Here is a 20,563-nt window from a genome sequence, read left to right on the forward strand (position 1 = left end):
CCTTCACTCACATATTGTATTCACCTTCCAATATTACAAAAACTGTGCGTTAGGGAATTGAGAATTTTAGCTTAACTTTAAAACCTTTAATCCATAACACAAGTAGCAGAATGTAGTAGTGGAGCAACTATTTCTGGATTAAGCTGCAATCTACCCACTATTTTAACTTACCCACACTTTACTACTGTGTTACAGATTTACGTGGGTGGTGTGAACCGACTGGCGCAGTTAAATTCCGCTCTGTCGGTGGAGCAGTGTGTAGTGACAGGTCCACAGGATGACTCCTATCTATGCCATGCTCGCGGCTGTGATACTCCAGACATTCCCATAGTACCAACGGACAATGTGAATAAGATACTAGTAATCGATGCTAAAGGTAGATCGTTGATCGCCTGTGGGTCTGTACTGCAAGGTGCCTGTCACAAGTACATACTCTCTAACATATCCAAAGGTGGAGAATTCTTTCCTAGAGGTAAGTACTAGAACTTTATTAGTGTTTTTAAGTAAAAACTCACTATACTTTATCTTTATGACCAAGTTCTTATAAACTTAAAAATGTTTACTGTATATTTAATTGCTTTCAAAATAGAAGATTCGCTATTCTTAAATGTTTTTTATGGGACTGACATAACACCGTTGTTTCCATTACGATTAGGGTGACGAGACTCCCTGATTTACCCGATACAGTACTGATTTTCGTCTGCTAGCACTAAATATAGAAAGAAAGCAGTTCCAATTAGTCCGGTTTGGCCTCATTAGCTCCGTTGTTATTTGTTATTATTTTTTTTTACCTCTCTTAGAAGGAATTCTTGTTTCCTAGGAGATTTTCGATTTTAAGTTTTCATCAGAACTTCACGTTTTGAAGTCTCCTAAGCACGAAAAATAGTAGTTTTTGCAAATTGGCCTATGTATAGTATTTGTTTTTTCTCAGACCTGTACCTGAAGAGGCCGTTTATTTACACATTTCTCGCACATTGGACACTACAAGTATTGTTGAAACAGACGTTATATAATACAATTATTCAAATAGATTTAGAAGTAGATGTATTAACAGTTTAACTATTCAAATCTTATGTTAAAAACCAAGAAAAATAATGCTGAAAAGGTATGAATTTCATGGAAACAAACAAGTCTACTAACAAGAGAATATATTGATGTGGTAAATAAATTATTCATCTAACTAATGAAATTGATCAGTTCAAAACCAAAATCTGTTTATAAATAAGACCAGAATAAAACATACAAAAAAAACCTAATCAAATTAAAATATAGCGTGATATCAAAAAACATATCAAATTATTGTTACTTGTATTACATAAATTATATGTATGAGGATAGGGAACAAACGAGACTGTTTAACAAGTTGTTAAATTTGAGTTTATGACAAATCGAAAACAATATAATTTATAAGGTGTATAAAAATTGTTCTCTGAGAAGTTGTTGATTGTTTCTGGCCATCCGATACCCTTGAAGGTTGTTAATTGTCCAATGGTCTTTAGTGCCTCTCCAGTAGTCTGCACTCCAGTCTTCTACCAGGTGATGGATTGACTGCGAAGTGTGGCCTTCGCATGGACACTTGTCCTCCTTTATTATTTCCTTAACAAAACTTACAGTTTGAAAAGTTGAGTGTAAAGGTTTATTAAACTGCAAAAGTTATATAAATCAGCCACTATCAACTTTTCATTTATACGTTAGCTTTGTTTTCATTTACATTTTAAGTTTGAAGAAAACTTAACTGTTTAAACTTTGGTAGGAGAAAGTGAAGTTTGTGTTTGCACCAGTTTTTACTTTTCCCATGATACCATACGGAGGTGGCTGCTATCTTCAAAGGACACCTGTAATAATTTTTTCTGTTTTTGTTCTTTGCAGGCATTGCAGCAAATGATGAAAACTCTTCAACATATGCATTTATTGGTCCAGAAAATTATTACAATAATTGGGAACCTTCGAATGTATTGTATGTTGGTACAACGTTCACAAACAACGGTGAATATCGCCACGATGTGCCAGCCATATCCTCCAGAGATCTAAAGAATCTAGATATTGCTGAACTATCATTTTCCAAACAGTCGCTGTTGAGAATCGACGTAAAATATCGGGACCAATTTCTAGTTAACTATATCTACGGATTCAATTCCACGGATTACGCATACTTTGTTATAGTGCAAAAACAATCTCATCTAGCCGGGCAAGAGGAACTAGGATACGTAACCCGACTGGCTAGACTCTGCATTAACGATGCCAATTATGATTCGTACACAGAAATCACGATACATTGTTCTACAAGTAAGTATCGTTTTATGACTAAACATCTACAGTCTTATCATCTACAGAAATGTGGTCATATCTCGTCACAGACAGTGATCAGGCTAAATGCTGTTAAAGTAGATAGATCAAACATTGATCCATCCAATGGAATGGATAATTTATTGAAGGGGATTATTATTATTATTTATGATTTAAGGCGCATCAACATCTGAGGTTATTAGCGCCTGCAGCTTTTTTCAGTGCACTGGCCTCCGGACAGTGTTCACTCGTTACAGACAACACTGTCCATCACCGGACAGTGAGCTGTAAGAAGCTCCTAGGAAGAGAAAATCTAAGGGTCAGCAGCTGGATTCAAACCCGGGACCTCCGCGTGGGAATCCAATACACTAACCGCATAGCTAATCCCTTCCCTTATTATTATTATTAGACTTTGGGCTGGGACTAAGCTCTATGCTATCCAAAACCATTCTGGGCCCGAGTAGATACCTATTCTGAGCAAGAAGTACATACGTCAAAAGGCCGGTCTCGGACTTGAGCAACCTAAGATTCCCTGCTGCTCGAATAAACCGGACAATAACCTTAAGGGAACAACCTGTGCTCTTCTATAGTCAACCTTTTTCAGTAAAAGATCCTGAACCTAATCTCGTTTCTCAAGCAATTCGTCATGGAATGATTCTTACTCTACCTAAAAAAAAAGAAATATATACAGGGTGAACCAGTAAGTATTGTCAATAGGCCTACTACGTGTAGTACATCAAAATTGGAGTTCAATGACGTATTGGCCAAGTTCATATTTTCCTCTGTTCTTGAGTGACGTCACTTTAAAGTTTTTTTTCTAAAATCATTACTTTTTTCCAATAAAAATGTTATTACTCAGAAAGTTTTAGTCCGAATTCGATTCTGATGACATGGTTAGAAAGACAGATAAATTTCCTAAAAATTGACACAATTTTGAAGCATAAATTATTCTCCAAACTGCCTTAATCTTCCACCGGAACCTAGGAAAATAAAAGTAATCGAAATTTTTAAGAAAACTCATTAGGCTCTTATGTGATCATTTTCAGACCTAGGTGCTGGCACTTTTTACAAAAGTTTCCTTGTCTAATGGGCTTTCAAACGGTATATCATTTTCCAGGATTCCTTTTATCTTCGTATGAGAAATTACGTTTGTTTTGCAAGAAAACGTGTTCACGAGCATACAGCAGTGATATTGTATTGTGTTGTTTAATTCATTAAACTCTTGGGGATGGAGCTGTAGTCAATTTTTAAAGTAGATTGTCTTAAAATAAGGTAGTCTAAGGTTACTTATTACACATAAAAAAAAAATAAAAAAAAAAAAAATCTAAACTGAAATGTTAGAATATTTTAAACAAGTGCTATTTTTATAATCGAAGGCTAATTTGCTTAGTTTCAAAATCTAACATTTTGCCAAATATTTCAGTTTAGATTTTTTTTTTTTATGTGTAATAAGTAACCTTAGACTACCTTATTTTAAGACAACCTACTTTAAAAATTGACTACAGCTCCATCCCCAAGAGTTTAATGAATTAAACAACACAATACAATATCACTGCTGTATGCTCGTGAACACGTTTTCTTGCAAAACAAACGTAATTTCTCATACGAAGATAAAAGGAATCCTGGAAAATGATATACCGTTTGAAAGCCCATTAGACAAGGAAACTTTTGTAAAAAGTGCCAGCACCTAGGTCTGAAAATGATCACATAAGAGCCTAATGAGTTTTCTTAAAAATTTCGATTACTTTTATTTTCCTAGGTTCCGGTGGAAGATTAAGGCAGTTTGGAGAATAATTTATGCTTCAAAATGGTGTCAATTTTTAGGAAATTTATCTGTCTTTCTAACCATGTCATCAGAATCGAATTCGGACTAAAACTTTCTGAGTAATAACATTTTTATTGGAAAAAAGTAATGATTTTAGAAAAAAACTTTAAAGTGACGTCACACAAGAACAGAGGAAAATATGAACTTGGCCAATACGTCATTAAACTCCACTTTAGATGTAGTACACGCAGTAGGCCTATTGACAATACTTACTGGTTCACCCTGTATACAGGGTGTTCATTTTAAGACGGCTCAATTGCATTTCATGCTAAAACGGTTAATCTGAGCAAAAAATGGTAGAGGAAAAATTTGTTGCCCGTCACCTCTAGTTTCAGAATATGTGACTTGATTTTAGATTCCTGCCCGCATACGCGGCTGATGCGCGACCAAAAGTGAGGGTTCGCAGTTGACCCCCACTTTCATATACACAGTTTTAAAGAGTATAAAAAGTAATGAAATGCATTTGAGCCGTCTTAAAATGAACACCCTGTATATACATATATTTGACTTACGCTCGATTATTTCTAGTAGTTTCTAGTAGGATCCTAGCAGTAGTCTGTGAAATGACCGTGCCCAACATAATATCATCTTGCTATCAACGCTGTTTGGACAACCAACCAGCAGTTTTATTTGCTGACAACTCATGAACTTGTCCATATGAAGATTTATTGTGTGAGGTGTATACTATTCAGTCAGTATATGCAATGTTTGCCATACATTGGTGATTGCAATGTTTATTGGTGATCTGTTGAGTAATTGGAAAGGGCCGAACTTTTAGCCATACTTAACATTGATAAAAATACTCAAGACGTGTAGTGCCGTTTTCCTTTTCTTTCCGGCAAACCAACATAGGTGAACATTTCATGTGATGTACTTATTCAGTATGCAGTTTTTTTACAGGTAAAATATGCAATACAATTTTGGGCAAACATTCATTGTTCATGCTCAGATGTGAGCCAATCATATTGTTGGAAATTTTTAATTGACAAAGCACCTGGTTCTGTTTGGAAAGTATATTGAGGGGTAACATGAGATAAGACGGATTTTATGAAACATACTTATTACTTACTTTTCTCTAAGTAATTCCAGTAATCATCAACCCAAGCTCACTCGTATAACAACATGCACACTTTAAAACTGCTATGCAATCATTCAATTTGTTTTTTATCAAAGAAAATAGAGAAGTCCAACTTTAAGGCCATTTGAAAATGTAAAAAATTGCTCCTATTTCTATCAATAATAAAAGAAATTACATCATTACAATGAGAGCAGACTTTAAACATGATTTGCGGAAAATAAACTCAATGTAGCCTATATTAAAGAATTGTTTGAATTAAATAGCAATGCATCACCTCCCACCTAAAAAAATTCTATGTATACATAAAAATAATGCCCACAGTAAATGTCTTGCCAATTATGGTGACTTCCGTGAGAGTGTCCAGACTGCAGTCAAAATGCGGCTGGTCATGCAAGCTTCTAAACTATCCAATGCAGTCCAATATAAAGATCTACTACCTTCATAAGTACACAATTTTTTCTGTTGCAGGTAAAAAGAATTACAATCTAGTACAAGATGCTAAACTATCCAGGGCTGGCGAAGAATTAGCTGCAGCACTTGGAATTGACCCGGGTGATCCAATCTTAACTGCAGCATTTTCACCGAGTAAAACGCTTACAAATGAACCAATCGAGTCCTCTGCTCTTTGTATTTACTCGATTGCAGATATTGAAGCGAAATTCAACGAAAATATACACATGTGCTTTAATGGCAGCATCAAGTACAGGAATATGCCTTATATTTCTGGTCTAATTTTGGATGGAAATTGTCCAGAAGCTGGAGTAAGTATAGACAGTGTTTACACTAATAATGAGATGTATAAGATGTCATTATTACCGTCCAGTACGTATTGAATCAATATTTACAGTCGCTCAGATTGACCTTTAATAATCCGTCTGATGACAGCACTTCTAGTAAATACCTACTCTAGTGTGGCTGTTTGTAGATATTTATTAACAACAGCCATGCATAGGCGGATTTATTTAAATACAGAATTTATTTATAAGAAAAAATGACCTAGAGCCTTAAGGATTCAGAACTTAACTCTTACTGTAACTAATTTAACCCTTAATTACTAGGCGCGTGGGAAAGTTTGACATTTACAGCCACGTAGGGTCACATGTGTATTACTTCACCACCTCACTTAATTCGCTTCTTTATTCTTGGTGCGAAAAGTATAATATTGTTCTCAAATAGTTCAATATATATTGTATGGTACTTGATACGAATGTTTGTCGAATAATGCTAATGGTACTTGGTACGAATGTTTGCCTAATAATACTGATACTTGGTACGAATACTAAACTAACGCACTGATGATGTACATGGTACAACTGACTAATTGACAACGCGATGTACATGGTACAACGACTGATTGCAAAATTAACTTATGCACATGGTCCTGAGCACTGGCTAGACGATGTAGATAGTACAACGACTAAGCCTTGACTCCTACTGAAGATTGTTGCAACGTATAGCAACAAGGTACAAAGTTTAATATTTTGGTTAGCTGTTAGGTTGCAAACAGCACTAATTCTAACTTTTGTTGTATTTATTTTATAACTTATTTATTTTAGTACAGTCTATGCTAAAACCTCAAATGTGGCTGCAACACCTACAGTTTAATTAAAAGAAGAAAAAGTAAGGAAATGAAAGAAGAAAGACAAGAAATTCACTTTTGTAAATTAAAAAAAAGCATCTGAAATCTTAACCGAACTTAGAAAAGTAGAGTAAATTTGAAGATGATGATAAAACAGTTACTTAGTAAAAATCAAAAGTGCCTGGGCCATGTTCAGTTAGGCCAATGTCTAGGCAGTATTTTAATACGAGTGAATAAAGGATTATAAAAATGGAAATTAATTTAAGCGAAATAACGGAGTAATAACACTTTTTTGAAAAACAGGTTATTTTAAAAACGCAGGGCTGGATAATGTTGATTTTATCCGTCAGAACAAGCATGTTTATTGTATCCCTGACAAGTTTTGGACTTAAGGTAGATCGTTTCAACATAGTCGAAATCTCTAGACGGAACTGATTAATCTACCTTTGATGATGGATGGACATTCGAAACCGGTCAGGAATATAAAGAAATAAATAGTCTAAATAGTTAACGTGAGTCAAAAAAAAAAAAGGAAAAATTTACGAAAATGCAATCAGCATTTGTTTAATGTTTCGAATGCCTTTGTGTCTTTCCTGGAACTGTGAATGGTTTATGTGTAGTACATGGTTTTATGTTATGAACAATATAGGCTTAATACTGCACTATGATATCCCCCACCGACGAACAATGTATGATATTGGATATATGTATGTTTCCACCTTCTTGCGTATGTTTCAGACTACTGGCAATATATTGAACTTTTGCGAGGTTGGCTTGAAGATTTCTGGCATAGCGCCAATCAAGACAAGCCCAGCTATTATCTACGATTCTGTCTTAATCACGTCCGTAACAGTAAGCATGGCCGAGCGACATACTGTCATCTTTCTAGGGACATCACAAGGATTTATTAAAAAGGTAAACTTTATTTTATTAATACTGTACAATCTAATAGTATAAGCAGCTAAAAAAAATTGTGCTGGGTAATCTAGACACTCAACCACTAAAACCCTTACGTGGATTCAACCTTATCTGTGAATGCTAATCCTTTTTAATACTCCTGAAGAAGACTGCTCGGTGAAGTGCTAGTCCTATAAGTCACACTTAAGTAAGAACGTTCATTGGAACGGACGCACTTCAGTTGAGATATAAAGGAGGTCATAACTCGAGTGCTTTAATTCTAGCCATCACCTTGTTGATTAATACTCTCCTCATCAACTAATAAGAAACACATTTTTTTAAAGAAATTAATATTATTTTCATAAAATAATGAAGTCGTTTTCTGTACGAAAAGTTCGGAATGACATTCTTTTTCATAATTGAACTGACCGGTATAATGGTTGAAAAAAAGTTAAAAGACTCTCAGCTTTGACAATTTTTTTACTCTTTTTTTTAAAAAGATAAATTTCCCAAATTTTGTTTAAAATGTAGGGCATAACCTCACTTATAAGGTGTTTTTTACTCCAACAACGTAGATTTAATAGATATTAAGAAGACAGTTTCTTATGCTGGCCTTTTATCTGTAAAATATTTTTGTGCAATGAAGGAAAGTACTTCATTTTCTTAAGATTGATTTTAAAAGGAGGTATCAAACTGTAAATGCACAGTTTTTTAATGAAACGCTTATAAAAAAAAAAAAAAATGACACTGAAAAATACAAAAGTTTTTTAAAAAAATGCTTACATTAACCTTGCAAACCTACGTAATTAACGAAGTTTATGTTTGTTTGTTTGTTTTATACATCAGATTTAACTGAAAGTATATTAATCAAGCTAAACACCGACGGTTCATCCTTTGATTAAATTGTTTCGATACTCTTTGTCAAGTATATGGCGCTAAAAATAATAGATAATATAATGTAAATCATATAATTTATTATTATTAAATATTAATATAGTTTTATTTAATTTCATTCTTAATTTAGTTACTTATATATATATGTGTGGAATGGAAATCCGTGGAGGCACCCCCGGATAAATTTATTTTATTTAAAATACTAGTTAATGGAAATATTTATATTGATGGCCATGGCGAATATATTCTTTTGTCTATATTAATTTCAAGGCGTGAAATATATCAGATTTAATGTGAGTTTAAGACGGTAAAGGTGTAAAGGCGAGAAAATATATTATTGTATCATCAGTGATTCCTTGTTTTTCTTTCTTTATTTCTTGTTAATTATTATCTACTCTCTTCTTTCCTACATATATATATATATATATATACCCCTTTTTCTCGGTAATTATTGATGATTGAAAAAAAAATTCAAATCGTAACTTCCTTTATTTTTAGAGTAGTATCTAATAATATTATAAAAAAAGAAATTTGCTGCTGATATGCAGGTTAGAGATATTAACTTTTTGTTTTCAAATGGGAACCCCTATTTTTTATTTTGAATTCTAAAAGTACTTTTTTTTTGTGAGAAAAACTGTTTTTGAAAAATTAAAATTGCTTTTGTAGTTCTCAAGTTATGCATGTTTGAACAAAAATAAAAGCATTTTTTTTTACCGCTGTCTGCTGGCATTTTATTAAAAAACCATAAATAATGATTATGGATAAAGCAAAAGGGTCTGTCCAAAGAGCAAAAACAAAAATGCAAGATGAATGTTTACACAAATGCTCTCTTGTTTACTGTTATAATCCCATAAGTTGTAAATCATCAAGAAGCTTGATAAGTGTTTCTGACAAAAAATTTAAAAAAATTCTCTCCATTAAGATTTTGTTCATAAAAGCATGGGCCGATTAATTATATGTATATATATATAAAAAATGCATGACTTGAGAACTACAAAAGCAATTTTAATTTTTAAAAAACAGTTTTTCTCACAAAAAAGTACTTTTAGAATTCATGATAAAAAATAGGGGTTGCCATTTAAAAAAAAAAGTTAGTATCTCTCACCTGCATATCAACAGCGGAATTTCGTTTATTATAATATCATTAGGTACTACTCAAAAAATAAAGGAAGTTACGATTTGAACTTTTTTTTCTATCGTTAATAATTACCGAGAAAAAGGGGGTGAACAACTTAGCCAAAGTTATATGCTCCACCCACTTTTATTTTAAAACGGCGGGAAATTTCAAAAAAATAGAAAACACGTATTTAATCATTTTTAGTCTAGTTTATTTTCAGTGATTGACCCATTTTTTTAAACCCCGATATCTCGAGATACAGCATCCAACTTTTTTTTTAAAAATGGAACGTTATACTTTTTTTGCATATTTTTATAGTACTTGAGCTAAAAAAACAAATAAAGTTCTTTTTAAATCGGTTAGGTTTTTCGAAAGTTAGGTTAGGTTTCGAAAAAATGAAAAACAAATTTCAGTTTAACGTCAAAATTACCTTATTTTTTTTAAAGAAGCTGCTCAAACTTGGCACCATCAACGGATAGGGAAGCCAAAGCTCTGGACTCCCACGCTCTGTGTGTAGCAGCACTTATGGTGGCAAAGTCAAGATCTAGGCAGGCTAGAGTTATTCAACGTTCAGGTGTTTTTTTCTACAAACGTTTGTGTGGAGTTTTAGGAAACCAACTAATCGGCCCATATTTCTACAGTGAGAACATAACTGGTGAAAGGTATCTAACTTTTTTTAAGAGACATTTTGCCAGTTCTGCTTGAAGGTGTTCCTCTACAACGTCGGCTAGATATGTATTTTCAACAAGATGGTTGCCCGGCACATAATGCGAGAGTTGTTCGACGTTGCTTAGACAGAAATTTCCATGAAAAGTGCTTAGGAACTCGTCCGATCCAATGGCCACCTCGATCTCCGGACTTAACCCCAATGGACTATTTTTTTTGTGGGGATATCTAAAAAAAGTGTACAGTAACCTTAATCCCGTGGCTTCAGTCGAAGATCTGGAACGTCGAATAACTCTAGCCTGCCTAGATCTTGACTTTGCCACCATAAGTGCTGCGACATGCAGAGTGTGGGAGTCCAGAGCTTTGGCTTCCCTATCCGTTGATGGTGCCCAGTTTGAACAGCTTTTTTTTTTTCTTTTTTTTTAAAAAAAAAATAAGTTAATTTTGACATTGAACTGAAATTTGTTTTTCATATTTTAAATTACCATAATTTTTGAAAAACCTAACCGATTTAAAAAAAAAATTATTTGTTTTTTTAGGAGCTCAAGTACTATAGAAATATGCAACAAAAAATATAACGTTCCATTTGAAAAACAAAAGTTGGATGCTGTATCTCGAGATACAGGGGTTTAAAAAAATGGGTCAATCACTGAAAATAAACTAGACTAAAAATGATTAAACACGTGTTTTTTATTTTTTCGAAATTTCCCGCCGTTAAAAAAAAAAGTGGGTGGAGCATATAACTTTGGTCACCCTGTATATGTAAAATAAAATAGAAATCACGACAGTAATTGACCAACTTCACCCTTCAGTTTTGATGTGTGTTGATTGTACAGAATAATTAGCATAATAAAGATGTATCACAAGAATAATTTGGAATGGAGTTGAAATAAAGTACTTTTTTAATAAAGGAGGGTTCGCCCTTTGTTTTAAAGAAAATTTGGGAATTTTATCTATTACAGAAAATGAGCAAAAATTTGTCAAAGTTGAGTGTTTTTCAACGTTACGCTTTTTCGTGCACTTTTTGACGATCAGTTTTAATTACCGGACAGTTTTAATTCTAATTTTGACGACGATATACACATTTTATTGTTTTAGCAGAAAAATTATTATGCAAGTAAATGGCCAGCATAACAGTCTGTGTCATCTTATAAATTCGAAAAAATATTAATGAAAATGAAATGCAGTAAAATACTTAAATGACATCAATGAAGTATGAATGAAATGTTGGGTACTTGTTGTTTTTAAGTTTTTGTTAAGGAGATAAAAATAGTGATTGAAACTTTTTGTGATTGATGTTTAAACATTCTTTCTTCAAGTCGGAATAATAATGTGCAATTACTGAGTGATTTATTTATTAAACATTAAATTATTTTGATGAATATAAAATTAAAAGTGTCCGGTAGGACAATTGTATAAGGGTTGACCGACTAAAAGTGCACGAAAAAGCATAACGTTGAAAAACACCCGACTTTAACAATTCTTTCTCTTTTTCTATAAAAGATAAATTCCCAAGTTTTCTTTTGAATATAGAACAAATCCTCCTTTATAACTAACTTTTTTGAAATGACATAGATTAAATAGACTTTCAGAAAAAAGTTGCTGAAAATGACCAAAATCGGCATTTTCAAAATTAGTTTTGTTGTTGATACCTTTTTGTAAACAACGTAGCGCCTAAACGCAAGAACCGATTTTCAAAAAATGAGGTGTCATTCGATTCGGAATATAATGTATATGTGCCTTTTGGGGGTATCGACACTATACATCGAATGGGTGACGAGTTAGCCCCATATACTGGGTCGGAGGAGAGGTCGAAACTAAGGGAGGTGATTCGGCAGCTCAAATACAACAAAAAAATATTCTATTCACTGTGGCCCGATTCTCAATAGTGTCCAAGATATTTGCATTTTTAACTTTTCCTCCTTTCACCAGAAAAACGGCCGTAACATTCTCCTAAAACAAATCTGCTTATTTAAAACGAAAGAGCATTAAATTTTCTATAAACCTGCTTACCCCAGAGCCCCAAAATGATTCTAATAAACAATGAAATTTTCACATTAAAGTCTAAAAAATTCGTTCTCGATATCAGTTATAGAGCTGACATAAAGAGATATAATAGATTAAAATATTAAGGTATTTGAAAACCTGCAAAATTTAACCTTCTGTATCTCAGTAACTATTAGCAACAAAACTTTGTAATTTACATCAGTTATAGAGCTAACTTTTGATAGAATTGATGATAGAATGGTTCTTAAATTGAGAAATCACGTTATAAATTCTAAAGACTTTATTTAAGCAAAACACTAAACACATAAAAGGGCACAATACAAAATACAGTACGTATTACAATTTACACTTAGTTAGAATAAGACTCCATCTTACCGACGCTATGTTCTGGCGGCAATTACTAAAATTTCCCTTTAACAACTTTTCTTTACAAATCGATAAAGAAATCATTCCAAGCGGATTAATACGAAAAGAGATATAAACGTTAGAAATTTGAAAAGCAGACAAATATAAACTCCTATATTCCTATAACTATTATCATTAAAACATCGCGATTGATTCCAGTTATAGTGCTTACTTTTATCTAGAATTCAATAAAGAACTCATTGAAATCTGATCTATACGAAAAGAGATATGTACGTTTGAAACTTGAGGGTATTTGAAAACCTGCAAAATTTAACCGTCCATATCTCGGTAACCATTATCATTAAAACATTGCGATTTACCCTAGTTGTAGAGCCTTCTTTTCCCTGCAATTCGGAAAAGATTTCATTAAAATCTGGAGAATAGAAAGAGAGATATAAACGATTGAAATTTAACTGAATTTGTAAAGCAGCAAAATTTAACCTTCCATATCTCGATAAATGTTATCATTAAAACATCGGGATTCATATCAGCTTTAGATCTTAGATGTCTCTTCCATTCGGTAATGAGATATTGATATCTGATTGATACGAAAAGAGATATAAACGTTTGAAATTTGAAGTTTTTTGAAAACCTGCTTAATTTTTATATCTTCTATATCTTAATAACTATTCCTACTAAAACATTGCAATTTATATTAGTTTTTAAGGGTACTTTTCTCTGTAATTCGGTAAAGATTTCAATAAAATCTGAACAATAGAAAGAGAGATATGAACGATTGAAATTTGAGGGTATTTGAAAACCTGCAAAATTTAACCGTCCATATCTCGGTAACCATTATGATTAAAACATTGCGATTTATCCTAGTTGTAGAGCTCTCTTTTCCCTGCAATTCGGAAAAGATATCATTAAAATCTGATTATTACGAAAACAAATATAAACGTTTGAAATTTTAAAATATTTAAAAACTTGCAAAATTTAACCTTCTATATCTCGGTAACTATTATTACTAAAACATCGCGATTCATACCAGTTATATAGCCCACTTTTCTCTACAATCCGATAAAGAAATCATTAAAATCTGATCAATATGAAAAGTGATATATACGTTTGAAATTTGAAAGTATTTGAAAACCTGCAAAATTTAACCTTCTATATCTCAGTAACTATTAGCAACAAAACTTTGTAATTTACATCAGTTATAGAGCTAACTTTTCTTTACAAATCGATAAAGAAATCACTGAAATCTGATGAATACGAAAAGAGATATAAACGTTTGAAATTTGGAGGTATTTGAAAACTGACCAAATTTAACCTTCTGTATCCCAATAACTATTAACACTAAAACATCGCGATTAATACCATTTATAAAGTTTACTTTTCTCTGCAATTCGATAAAGATTTCAATAATATCTGAAAAATACAAAGAGAGTTATGAACGATTGAAATTTTAAGGGATTTCAAAACCTGAAAAATTTAACCTTCCATATCTCTATAACCAATATTATTAAAACATTGCACTGGCCTCATTGCTGTTTTATGGCTTTTGTTCACCATAAAACTAAATCCACTTATGTGCTTGCTCATTGTGCTGTGTTAAGTTTGATGTAAACTTTTTGTCTGTAGATACTTTTACTGGGGCCTAATTCTGGATTAGAATACAAGCAGATTGAAATTAATCCTGGACAGAAAATCCTACCAGATACTGCGGTATCCCCCAGTGGTGACTACCTTATAGTTCTCTCGCCAAACAAGGTATGTGCTACCATCTTGGTTTTTGGTGCACACGACCAAAAATCTTTGTGAAAACAGATATTTGTTCGTTTCAGATATTTAAAGTGCCAATAGAGGATTGCGGGAGCTACAGTAATTGTTCTTCCTGTCTAGATGCTAAAGACCCTTACTGTGGCTGGTGTTCTCTGGAAAGAAAGTAAGTAAACCATTTTTTACAAGGGATGTTAATGAATAGTGTTTTTAAATCTTACTTAAACATGTGACTACACATTGTAGTCCAGAGGAACACGAGTTCACTCTCCACTAACTTTTAATTCTTGGGAATCGCCTCGAATATTGTGAAAAATAATACTGACGCACATTCACATTTTAATGAGAGGAGCGCGAGAGACACTTTTCAAAACTTATGGGAGACCTGAATACTGATATCTTTGCCCCTGTTTTTGCAGAATTTCTTGTTCTAATTTGATGTGAGAGCAATAGCAAAATTAATAAACAAGCTGATACAAAACAGTAAATTGATTTTCATTTTAATATTTTGAACTCAAGTAATTGTAAATACAAACTAAAAGATCAATAAAAAAGCAATATACTTATTTTTTTTAACGTTTAATATTTGACGGTTTATTTTTTGAACTGTTTCAAACGCTGCTTAGTATTACAATTTCAAACAAATCTGTGGTAGTTTTTTCACCATACAATGCGGGCAATTTCCTTTTATTTCGATTTGTAAGGAAATGACTCCTAATATCTTTGCTCCTTTTTTGCAGAATTAGTTTTTCTAATGTGATGTGAAACGGTTGTTTAATTTTTAGTCATAATCGCTTCATTATTCTTTACGGTCTCCTCGTATTTGTTTTCATTCTCTTCGTTAAAATAATCTTTGCGGAATCAGAGATAGCAGTATTCACCCCTGCTTAAAATATTTGAAATTTCTTCTCCTAAAATATTTGAATAACTTAAATAAACGACACAATCAATAGTGATAGGGCAGTTTGAGTCCAAGAAAATTAGTTCACCGCAGCTGCTAGCACTCCGTTTGCCTAAATAAGGTGCATCTCAAAGCATTTGAGATATGTAAGAGAAAGTCTTGTGAGTTTTCACACCGGATTTTTTTATATGACGGTGAGATCCTTGTTTCATCGTCATAACATCTACAGATGATTCTAAAGTTGACGTATTTATCGAAGTTTTTTTTAGTATTATTCCCTATTCTTTTTAAATTTTATAATAAGGAAGTTATCTTGGGAGGTACCATACGAAATTAATGGATCAAGAGCAATTTAGATTGTACGAATTGAATTTCAGTTGATACCTAGTATCTGCCTGAATACAATGTTTGTTTTGTTGTCACAGATGCACAGTTCGTGGTGCGTGTCAGAAAGCTAGCCAGAGCGCGCCAAGATGGCTATCCTATGGCACTGGTCAACAGTGTATCGACTTCGAACAGATATTGCCAGATCGTATACCCATCACCCAGATGACAACGGTTAGTAATATTTACTTTCTCTTATCTTTTGTAAGAGAATTTGTAAGAGAAAATGTATCTGCATTCTTGCACTTTTTAGGTATGAGTAAGTAGGTTTTTCTTCAATACCAGTCAACTGAAAGTAGCAACTTGACTAAATATTTTTTTTAGTTTTTCGCCTTTTCGAAAACGGCTCCAGCAATTTTCTTCAATTATGTTTAAGCTCTACACACGTATAGATTATCAATTTGTTTGGAACACTTCACCGGTAAAATACAACTTCAGCAGTAAAATACATTTTAGAGACATGTATAGTGAGTGCGACGTTAGGCTTCCTTTCTAAAGTTCCATTTCTCTATAGTACACATTTCCACGTTTATATCAATAAGAATACGATTAATAGCTAGAATTCCAAATTAAAGAAAATCTGTAGACAATAAGAGAGAACCGAAAGACAGTGAGAAAAACCTGTCAGTGGAGCACCCAATAAAATCCTTAAAATAATAAGAATAAAGGCCTTAAGTGTAAAGTAAAATAAATTGTAATTAAACGTAAATGAAGTTCTTGGGAATGCAAGTGGAAATTATTTCAAGCGGGATACTGTTTACTGTTCAGAAATATGGTTTCAATAATATTACAAAACAGGTGATAATTGGTGCTACATTTTTATGAAATAATTTATGTGGCCATATAACACATCAAACCATTAATACTTTTTGTAGGCCCTTCAAAATTAATATTTTTATCAGAGTTCTCCTATGGTGAATAAAGCTAGTGAACGAGAGTTCGGATTCGTACCCTTGGATATGACAATTTGGTTCTTAAAGTAACGCGTGAATTGATTGGTACAGGTTAGGGAGATATTAGTGTCAGCATTTGTGGAAAATGAAAATTTGTGAAACTATCCACATTTATTGCAATATTTGCGTAAGGTCTTGGTATTTGTTTATTTTCATTGTTATTAAAGGCGCATCAACATCTTAGGTAATATGCGCCTGGAGCTCTTTTCAGTGTACAGCCGATCTCCGAAAAGTGTTCTCTCGTTAACAAGACAACTCTGCCCATCACCGGGACAGTGAACTGTAAAAAGTTCCACTCTGCTAATCTCTTCCCTATTTGTTTATTATTTTTTCGTTTCAACTGATGGTTGATACAAGAGTTGTTATACAGCAATTTAATCACATAATGTAATATCGGAACTTGAATATTACACATTGATAACTGAATAGTGTTAACATAATTATTATCAATCGTGAGAAGAAAAAATGGAAAACAACAATTCTTATAATTTCAATTCTTCTAAAAAAAAAAGTGTTATTAATTTTTTTTAATCCAAACTTAGTAGTAAATAGAATACGTTCACATTGGGATCAATATATCAACTTAAAAAAAAATCACTCAAATATCAATTAAAGGTGGGCAGCTGAGTAAAAAGTTTGAGAGTATGTTGTAGAAGTCTGTCACATAGTAAACATGCCTCTTCTGGAGAAAATTCAAAATTCAAACTCCGAGGTGATAACATCTCTCATGATCAAGGGAAAAAGTTGAAGTATGCCTATAAATTGCCTACTGCAATTTAAGTACCGTTCAATACCATTCGAACGAAAACAATTTTGAACTTCACACCAGTTCAGGTATACTAAACTTTGATTTTATCGGAATTCTGGGCTTTACAAAGTTCTTGCCCAATATCATTTAATACTTAATCTTTAATACAAGAAAAGTTAATAGTAGCCACAACAGGGAAGGAATTATCTAGGTGTTTACCATACTATACTCCTTCGCGGAGATCCTGGGTTCGAATCCAGCAGAATCAGATTTTTACTCAGCTTCTTTCAGCTCAGTGTGCAGTAATGGACAGTGTTAACTGTGATGAGAGAGCACTGTCCGGTGGCCGGCCAGCACTTAAAAAACATCGGGCGCCAATGACCTTGGATGTTACTGCGCCTTAAATTAAAAAATAAAAACTAAAAGAATAATAAAACTTATAGGTTTTAGTATTTCAGTGAATTTAGTTAGTATTTAATAGCTTTGTTTATTTTTACACAGGTTTCTCTGACAATTCGCACACTGCCAGAATTACCATCTGGCACTAAATACCGCTGTGTATTCGGTGGTTCAAAACCCGTAGATGCAGGATTGACAGAGACAGGACTTTCCTGTGCCACACCACCGTTGTCTTCGAGGCCAAAAATACCGACAGGATATGATCATATTTACGTCGCCTTGTCCGTGCGTTCTTCGGAGACTAATAAGGATTTTGTGTCTAGAAACTTCGCTTACTATGATTGTTCTGTGCATACTAGATGTACTGACTGTGTAACCTCACAATGGGCATGCAATTGGTGTGTCTACGAGAATAAATGCACTCACAACACAACAAACTGTCAACGAACCGTCATCAGCGGCGAGAACGTAAGATTTTTCTATATTGTTTCTAGCCTTAGAAACTAGACTTCCTAATCATCTTAAAACTCCGGCTAATAAGAACTCCCAGGTATCTGACTTCTTCAATGTTCATAAATATCCCTTCGCTTTCTATTACAATTAGTTTCTGACTACCAATGTGCATTACCTTACTGTTGATCTTAATAAGCTCCACCCTACAATTTCATATTCTACAGTTTTCATTAAAACCACTCCAGGATCCTTCCAAAGTTTACATTTTAAAAAAGAAACGAGTAAATACCTTCGCTGTTAGTCACAAGTGCGGCCAGCCCCTCACAAAAATGGTGTAGTTGTAGTTAATTTTTTTTTCGCCGCATCGAAGCTTGGTCATTAGCGGCAAGTATTTAATTTATATTATTAAACTTACATTTATGGCAACAAAATTTATGCCTCTGTCAAAAATGTCAAACTGCAAGGTTAGAATTGTTTTTAGTAAATAAATGCTCTAAAAATAGAACAACCAAGATATTGCTAAATTTTCTATATAGGTAAATTTTTATCTAGTTTTATTAAAAGTTTTCCTACCCACAATATTTTTATTCTAAAAACTTTTTTCCGATAAATTTTTCAAATAATCCATATCTGGTTGCTTGTGGTCTGACTAACCTTTTAAGCCTTCAACATTTCTTTATTCTTTTGCTATGTGTACGAAAATTAGGGATTGAAACGAACATTCCGTGTTTAATGCTCAATTATAATTTTTAACTTAAAATGTAGGTAAGTTAATAACAATGAAAAAACTTTCTTAGACTGTAGTTGTTTTAATTCCCCATTTTAAATTTCATATACAGTTTTAAATAACAGAGAAATGTTATGATTTACATTTCCAGCAATAAGTTTAACAGGTGAGTGAACAAACTATTTTTGAATCATTAGTTGAAAAACGTCTGAACTAGAAATATTTAAAGGCACACTGTCAAACGGTTATTGAATCATGGTCCTGTCATCTATTGAGAAGTGATTTTTAATTTATTATACTATTATTTTATCGACCTTACGGCAAATTCCTTGTCTTCTTCAGCTATGAATAAAAGAATTATTCAGATATGTTTAAAATAATAATGTTTCCATTTGCAATTTATTAATAAACAAAAAAGAATGTTTAAATATATTTGAAGATATTGTTTATTTAATTATTGCTTATTTAAATACCCTACCATATGTATGTACTTTTTTGTTCAGATTCAGAAAGAAGGCAATAAATTTTCTGAAACGTCGGTAAAAAGGAAGGTTTTTATATTGATAACCGCTCAATATTCATAGAAATAATTAAATAAGTTCTATGGTCTGTAATCATCGGACGTAAATGGTGGGAATTTATTTTGTTAGTAAGATCTGAAAGGATGCTTCCACAGTATCTCAAGTAAGTATATTATATATATATATATCTAACTCTTTATAGATGTTATCACTTACAGAATCCAGCCACTCAAATAGGTAGTCATGGAGTGAACGCGTGTCCAAGATTCTCTAAGTCCAGCAAGGAGTTATTGCTGCCGAATAGGGTAACTAAGGAGATAACCCTGGAAGTAGAGAATATGCCATCGCCGCAAGTCGGCCATTCAGGGTTCCAGTGTATCGTAACGATTGAGGGCGCCAAGATGATGGTACCTGCACGCATGGAACATCAGAAGATTCTATGCGATAAGACCATGGTCAGTTAATTTTTGGTTTCTTAACTCATTTATGAACTTGATACCCATAATTTATGGGAAACAAGAACCCATCCTAGAACCAGAATAGTATAGATAGTGGCATCACTATGTAGCCATGTCTGCAATCGTTTCGTCGAGATCGTTTCTTATGTTCATGTGTACATCCAACTTCTCTTGCCAATATATTTCATAATCGTAGTACTTTGTTTAGTTCGTTGTAGATAGTTATGTAATGGATTTGTTCTCTTTTAAAATATTTTAAGATAGGTTTAGAGGCACACTAAAAGCATAGTGAACCACCTCCTTTATGCTGTCTGTGTGTAGAATGGTATGTTGGATGTTTCCCCAGCAACGTGGACTGGTTCTTCAACGTGGTCATCATCTTCACGAGATCATTTCATAGTACATGTTGCAAATCCAGCCTCTCATTACCATTTGTAACTGTTCACCACTTTGGTTTCTCAAAAGCGTTGAAGATGTTGCTGCTGAACTTTGATTTAAATTTTGCCTGCAGTTTAAGAGAAATTACAACTCATCAAAGTGAAT

General features: G+C 33.1%; 1 protein-coding gene across 3 annotated transcripts in view; it reads left to right on the forward strand.

Annotated features, from left to right (window-relative positions):
* PlexB (plexin B) overlaps nucleotides 1–20,563 on the forward strand; it is a 38,260-nt gene that overhangs the window by 1,042 nt on the left and 16,655 nt on the right. For all 3 annotated transcript variants that reach the window (XM_074137749.1, XM_074137748.1, XM_074137750.1), the window contains 9 exons: nucleotides 196–472; nucleotides 1,870–2,286; nucleotides 5,658–5,950; nucleotides 7,507–7,683; nucleotides 14,339–14,467; nucleotides 14,542–14,642; nucleotides 15,803–15,935; nucleotides 17,964–18,329; nucleotides 19,781–20,017. In XM_074137749.1, the coding sequence (XP_073993850.1) occupies nucleotides 196–472; nucleotides 1,870–2,286; nucleotides 5,658–5,950; nucleotides 7,507–7,683; nucleotides 14,339–14,467; nucleotides 14,542–14,642; nucleotides 15,803–15,935; nucleotides 17,964–18,329; nucleotides 19,781–20,017 (2,130 nt within the window). The remainder of the gene's footprint in view (nucleotides 1–195; nucleotides 473–1,869; nucleotides 2,287–5,657; nucleotides 5,951–7,506; nucleotides 7,684–14,338; nucleotides 14,468–14,541; nucleotides 14,643–15,802; nucleotides 15,936–17,963; nucleotides 18,330–19,780; nucleotides 20,018–20,563) is intronic.

The sequence above is a fragment of the Rhodnius prolixus genome, unplaced genomic scaffold (genome assembly GCF_049639745.1).
Source record: "Rhodnius prolixus isolate KJV_2025 unplaced genomic scaffold, Rpr scaffold_11, whole genome shotgun sequence".
Lineage (NCBI taxonomy): Eukaryota > Metazoa > Arthropoda > Insecta > Hemiptera > Reduviidae > Rhodnius > Rhodnius prolixus.